Raw genomic sequence first — 7745 nt, 5'->3', positions numbered from 1 at the left:
AGAGAGCATTGAAGTTCACTCACTTGGTCGCACAGTTAGTTTGGTTCCAGATCCAAATATTATCTTGGTTTGATCATTCACACAGCATGGCGTCCTGCTACACAAACCTTCAACTGAATTCAAGCACTGACAATGGCCAGAAAACCGCTCAACATTTGTCAAATTAGGAATATTTCCTATTGGGAAGTTCTTTCATACCAATCAATAAATTGATCTTGTACAACAAATAGCTCCATTAGTATTGATGATGCACTAGATATGTGTGGCAGTCTAATGATATGATGAAAGAATGGGTCGACTGGGCTTGTATTCACTGGAATTTAGAAGGATGAGAGGGGATCTTATAGAAACATGTAAAATTCTTAAAGGACTGGACAGGCTAAATGCAGGAAAAATGTTCCCCATGTTGGGGGAGTCCAGAGCCAGGGTTCACAGTTGAAGAATAAGGGGTAGGCCATTTACGACTGAGATGAGGAAAAACCTTTTCACCCAGAGAGTTGTGAATCTGCGGAATTCTCTGTCACCAAAGGAAGTGGATGTTTTCAAGAGAGGTAGATTTAGCTCTTAGGGCTAATGGAATCAAGAGATATGGGGTAAAAGCAGGTTTTAGATGATCAGCCATGATCATATTGAATGGCGGTGTAGGCTCGAAGGACCGAATGGCCTAATCCTGCACCTATTTTCTGTTTTTATGTCTATGTTTCTAATTGTGTGTCTATCTATCAATTTGTCTGTTGTGTATTTATCAGTTTGCCTTTCTATTTGTCTTTCAATTCAACTACCTGTTTACCCACATGTACCATACCTGAGATATTTATCACGTATAATGAACTTGTACTGAACCGTATACAGAAATGAATTTTGTTGTACCTCAGTACAGGTGACAAATAAAGTACCATGCCACAGCATACCTCATACCCCTCTGTTCCGAGGACAGAGGTTTAAGGAGAAGGGGAAAAGATTTACTAGGAATCTGAGGGGTAACATTTTCACACAAAGGGTGATGGGTGCAAGGAACAAGTTGCCAGAGGAGGTAGTTGAAGCAGGGACTATCCCAACATTTAAGAAGCAGTTAGACAGGTTTGGAGGGGTATAGACCAAATGCGGACAGGTGGGACTCCTGCCTCCAATGCCTCTTAGATTTATCATCAAATCAAGCAAACCGCTGATTGCAAATGGATGTCGTAAGGGGTGCGAAGAACATTTGGGATGCCATTACATGAATTGGTAAAGATTGAACGTTCAAGGAAGTTTAAAGTTTGTAACGAAGATCTTCAATCACCTTTCCAATGTTGAATCAAGGAATACAATTGAACTTACTTGGTACTACTGTCAGCTTGCTCCCTGCACCAAATATGATCTTCTGTGTATTGCCCACACAGTAAGGGAAGTCATGACAAAAACCTGTTCCCCACAGCAATCAGGCTATTAATATATACACATCATACATACACACACACACACACACACAAACACACACACACGCTCACGCACACGCACACGCACATGCACACACACACACACACACAAACACACACACACACATGCACACACACACACGCATGCGCACACATACACATACGCACACACACGCACACACACGCACACACATGCACACACACGCACACACACTCGTACGCACACGCACACGCACACGCACACACACGCGCACACACACACACACACACACACACACACACACACACACACACACACACACACACACACACACACACACACACACACACACACGCGCGCACACACACACGCACACACACATATACATTTTAAACATCATTAGCCAAAGCCGGTAGAGAACAGTGAAGTTCACTCACTTGGTTGCACAGTTAGTTTGGTCCCTGATCCAAATATTATCTTGGTTCGATCATTCACACAGCATGGCGTCCCACTGCAAAAACCTTCAACTGAATTGAAGGACTGGCAATGGCCAGAAAACTATTCTACATTTTTCAAATCAGGAATATTTCCTAATGGGAATTTCGTTCATTCCAGTTAATAAATTAATCTCATATAACGAAAAGGTCCATTAGTTTTGATGATATACTCGATCTATGTGCCACCCTAATCGTGTGTCTATCTATCAATTTATCCATTGTGTATTTATCAGTTTGCAGTTCTATTTGTCTTTCAATTCATCTGCCTGTTTACCCACCTGTAGCTTACCTGAGATGCTTATCTAATACGTATCTAAGTGATCATGTCTAGTGGATACTTGTACTGAACTGGATACAAAAATGAATTTCACTGTACATGTGACAAATAAATTGCCATGCCATATCATACCACATACCCCTCCGATCCGAGGACAGAAGTTTAAGGAGAAGGGGAAAAGATTTAATAGGAATCTGAGGGGTAACGTTTTCACACAAAGGGTGATGGGTGTAAGGAACAAGCTGCCAGAGGAGGTAGGTGAGGCAGGGACTATCCCAAATTTAAGAAACAGTTAGACAGGTTTGGAGGGGTATAGACCAAACGCGGGCAGGTGGGACTAGTGTAACTGGAGCAAGTTATGGCTTCTGTGCGTTGACATTTCTATATTAGGAAAATTGTTTTGACTACCTACCCAAGTTCTTTTATTAAATGTTCTTTTTGATTTAAAACGTAACTAGTCAAATACATGCAGATTCAAAGCCGCCTCAAATATTAGTGCTTTCTATTTAAGTTATGCTAATTTATAGTTTGCTTAATAAATTAAAAAAATTATAATTTGCTTTGCTCTATATTTATTAATTTATTACTGTTCATTGACTTGTAACACACACACACACACACACACACACACACACACACACACACACACACACACACACACACACACACACACACACACACACACACACATACTGTACACACGCACACGTATATTTGTATAAAATGAGACATATATATATATAGATATATATAAAAATATATACATGAGCACTTCGATACATATCAGATAAGCATCTCAGATACAGCACAAGAGGGTACACAGTTTGATGAATTGAAAGACGAATAAGAAAAGTCTAACTGATAAATACACAATAGATAAAATGCGACTTTTACATAAATAGAGAAGTCTCATTTTATTGTAACGTAACTGGTCAGGTTATTTGAGTAGCCTAGTGATATCTTACCAGGATTAACAACGAGCTTAGTGCCTCCACCAAATATAATTTTCTGAACTCCTCCAGCATCAACACAGTAGTTTACCCCTTAACAAAAAATCGGCACAGTGCCCCTGCTGTCTACATCACCCCTGGTCAAACATTCATCTCGTGTTTTATTATTTCACTGAATTGAGACGAGTAAATAACCAATCTGTTTTTTTTTAATATAAAGAAAGACATTTCGTGATCTACTCGGGTGGGAAGAATTGCACCATTTTATCGGTCAACTGTTTTTCACTACCTGCGTTTGGCTTTGCAGAGGGTGTGGAAGAGGTTCACCAGAAAAATGCCTGGAATTGAGGGTATTAGCTCAAAGGTGACATTGAGCAAATTTGGATTTTTTTTCCCCTCTGGGGCATCGGAGGCTGGGGTAGACTGCTCTCTGTCTACCCAGAGTTGGTAAATCTCTCTTGCCAAGTGTAAGCGATTCGAGGACCAGAGGACATTGGTTTAAGGTGAGGGTGAAACATTTAACAGGAACCTGAGGGGTAAACTTTTCACACAAAGGGTGAGGAAGGTACTTTCACAACCTGGGTGTCGGGGTTATGGGGAGAAGGCAGGAATTTGTTAGGAGGGAGAGATAGATCAGCCATGATTGAAAGGCGGAGTAGACTTGATGGGTTGGATGGCCTAATTCTACTCCCATCACGTGAGCTAATGAACTTGCGAACAACATTTAAGAAACAATTAGACATGTATGCTGAGTGTGTAAGAGTGTGCTGGGCCAAACACAGGCAGATGGGACTAGTCTAGACGGGACATGTTGGCCGGTGTGGGCAAGTTGGGCTGAAGGGCCTGTTTCAAACGCTGTGAGACTCTATGACTCCATTACACTATTGCTTGCCTGTCCAACTAACCGTCATGTACATCCGTCGTTGTAAGTGTTCGTCAACCACATGTTGTGAGATGCATCGGTTCAGACAATCCAAACACACGCCTTGCCAAATGGGTGACTGAACGGCGATTAAGGAATTACAACATTCAGACATTGATCTTGTATTGATTGTTTACAGTCAATGTCCCTTACATTTATCCTCACATCAAACTAAACTTTGCTGATTGCATGTCATAATAGCAAGGGAGTATGAAGAAGATATGCAAAATTATACATCCCCCCCTACTTCGCCTGAGTCTACTTATTACCTGCCACGCTTTGTTCTGCCTCTCCCCTCTTCCAACTTTCTTCTCCCCATCACCTACAATCAGTTTGAAGAAGGGTTGTCCCAACGTCTAAGAAACAGCTAGACAGGTACATGAATCTGACAGGTTTGGAGTGATATGGCCCAAACGCAGCCAGGTGGGACTGTTTCCACGCTTTTATCACTCTATGACTAGGGTTCTCAAGCCTACCCACGTTCCCCAGAGATGCTGCCTGACCCGCTGAGTTACCCCAGCACTTTGTGTCCTTTTATGTATTAACCAGCATCTGTATTTCATACACTGGGAAATTATTTGATGAGTTTCCCAAGGTTTAACGTTGACAGTGAGCACTCCAAATCTCTCAAAGAAAGACACAAAATGCTGGAGCAACTCAGCAGGACAGGCAGCATCTCTGGGTAGAAGGAATGGCTGTCGTTTCAGGTCGAGAACCTTATAATCTCTCTCCTACTGAAGGGATACAGTTGAACTTACTTGGTATTACTGTCAGCTTGCTTCCTGCACCAAAGATGTTCTTCTGCCCATACCCCACACAGTAAGGCAAGGCACAACAAAAACCTATTCTTCTAACCCAGATTCAGGGTGACCTATTCTCGTCAGTGAATAGGCCACCTAATTAATGTGTAAGACATTTTAGCCATGTAATAGTACTGTGAATCATAATGTGAACTCATATTCCACCCCCCGCTTGGCAGTGAATTATGAACTATTAAAACATCAATGTGATAGGAAATTTGAGCTTTATTTCCTCTTTGTGGATGCTGCCTAGACCTTTTGAACAGTTCCAACAGCATATTTTCTACAGCATTTTGACTCTGGACTTTGGGGAGAAAGAAATTGCAATGTTGAAATATTGACACAAAACGCTGGTCAGACAGCATCTCTGGAGAGAAGGAATGGGTGACGTTTCGGGTCTGAAGAAGGGTCTCGATCAGAAACGTCATCTATTCATTTTCTATAGAGATGGTGCCTGACCCGCTGAGTTAATCTGGATGTTTGTGTCTATCTTTGAGATTCAATACTCGGGCTGATGAAGGCCAGTGTGCCAAAAGCCCTTTTGACCACCTCATGTTGACTTTTTGCATCCAATGCCTCTTAGATTTATCATCAAACCAAACAAACCGCTGATTGGAAATGGAGGTGGCAAGGAGTGCGAAGAACATTTGAGATATCATTAAATGAATTGGTAAAAATTGAACGTTCAAGGAAGTTTAAACTTTGAATCGAAGATCTACTATCACCTTTCCAATGTTTAATCGAGGGATACAATTGCACTTACTTGGTACGACTGTCAGCTTGCTCCCTGCACCAAATATGATCTTCAGTGCATTACCCACACAGTAAGGGGAACCATGACAAAAACCTACTCTGCTAACCCTTAGAAATCGTGACAAATTCTTTCCCTGTGAACGTTCCCCAATTCAGACAAATTTTCATGTAACGGTACTCATACAGTTTCAGGAAATGAACCAAACTCCTGTCAATGATAATCCCGAAGATAGACACAAAATGCTGGGGTAACTCGGCGGGACAGGCAGCATCTCGGCAGAGAAGGAATAGGTGACGGCCCCTAAACGTCACCCATTCCTTCTCTCCAGAGATGCTGCCTGACCCGTTGAGTTACTCCAGCATTTAGTATCTATATTCATAGTAAACCAGCATCTGCAGTTGCTTCCTAATCATAATTCCAAGTATTGTTGCCCATTCTCCAGTCAGCCTTGGTGACTGAATATATCTGGGAATTAATAAGGACAATGCAGAGGGAAAGGAAACATGCACGCATTTGGGGGAACATTTATGTCACAAGGTCTGAAGTGATAGGTGCAGAATTAGCCCACTTCGCCATTCAATCACGGCTGATCTATCTCTCCCTCCTAACCCCATTCTCCTGCCTTTTCCCCATAACCCCTGACACCCGTACTAATCAAGAATCTATCTATCTCTGCCTTAAGAATATCCATTGACTTGGCCTCCACAGCCTACTGTGTCAAAAATTCCACAGGTTCATCACCCTCTGACGAAAGAAATTCCTCCTCATCTCCTTCCTAAAGGAACCTCATTTAATTCTGAGGCAATGACCTCTACTGCCAGACTTTCCTAATAGAGGAAATATCCTCTCCACGTCCACTCGACCCAAGCCTATCACTATTCGGTAAGTTTTAATGAGCCCCCCCCTCGTCATTCTAAACTCCAGAGAGTACAGGCCAAGTGCCGTCAAACGCTCATCATATGTTAAACACTCAACAAGTATTTGTAAATACTTACTTGGGTCTACAGTTAACTTAGTCCCACTTCCAAAGATAAGTTTGGTACTAGATCCAGCATTCACACAGTACTGCATCCCACTTCAATAACTCCCCTTGGTCTGAGATTAGCAGATTATCAGACGCATTGGCTGTTGTATTTGAATACTTGGCATCATTCAATTGAATTATATGCAGAACGTTCATCTTTGAAAACACAGTGATGACCATGCACTAATTATATTAAAAATATTTCTGTTCATAACCCAAACTTTTCTTATTAACCATTTACTATAACATTGGGCACAGTAGCGCAATCTTGAATTTGCCAAACTAGCTGGAATCAAGTTTGAATCTCCACCATTTTGTTTAAAGGATTGGTATTCAATAAATTAAATACACCATGAACATTAAAAAAAAGAGAACAAAATCTTCCGAATAATGATGACTTCTGACTGCCTTTAAAAATATTCAGTGGATCTGCTGAACTATGAACAGCAATGAGTTGGACTCTGAAGATAATAACTTCTACCATTGACACTAGCTCGCCTTTATCATAAAAACGCTTCAAGAATATGTTACAATTTCATACTCGACGTTCAAGATGCCGAGATGACAGAGGTTTCCTACCCTTGTACATGAGTGAAATCAGGAGAGCACAATTTGATCCACAACTCTTCTCAGCCCGTGAAATGCCTCTGAATCGAGGGGACAGACACACATTTGAGGGAACATAGACTCACATCAGTTATTTGTTAATACTTACTTGGGTCTACAGTTAATTTAGTCCCACTTCCAAAAATAAGTTTGTTACCCGCTACATTATTCACACAGTACGGCATCCCGCGTCAATAACCCCTTGGTCTGAGATTAGTAGATTATCACACACATTTGGCGGTTGTATTTGTGTACATGGCATCATGCAATTGAATTGTCTGCAGAATGCGCTTATTTGAAGAGACGGTGATGATCATGCACGAGTTATAATAAAAATATTTCTGTTCATAAGCCAGACGTTCCTTATTAATCAACTGGGCACAGTAGCGCAATTGTTAAATTGCCGAATTAGCTGGAATTATGTTTGAACCTCCATCATTTTGTTTAAAGGATTGGTATTCAAGAAACAAAATACATCTGGACATAAAAAAAAGAGAACAAAATAGTCCGAGTAATG

General features: G+C 41.3%; 1 protein-coding gene across 1 annotated transcript in view; it reads right to left on the bottom strand.

Moving 5' to 3' along the window:
* Positions 1-7413, bottom strand: part of LOC144601373 ((Lyso)-N-acylphosphatidylethanolamine lipase-like) — a 32486-nt gene extending 25073 nt beyond the window's left edge. The window contains 1 exon segment of the mRNA XM_078413442.1: positions 7338-7413. Within this exon segment, the coding sequence (XP_078269568.1) occupies positions 7338-7413 (76 nt within the window).
* Positions 7414-7745: the final 332 nt, after the last annotated feature.

The sequence above is a fragment of the Rhinoraja longicauda genome, chromosome 16 (assembly GCF_053455715.1).
Source record: "Rhinoraja longicauda isolate Sanriku21f chromosome 16, sRhiLon1.1, whole genome shotgun sequence".
NCBI lineage: Eukaryota > Metazoa > Chordata > Chondrichthyes > Rajiformes > Arhynchobatidae > Rhinoraja > Rhinoraja longicauda.
The sequence above is the reverse complement of the archived record's forward strand: the minus strand, read 5'-3'. Positions and strand labels throughout refer to the sequence as shown.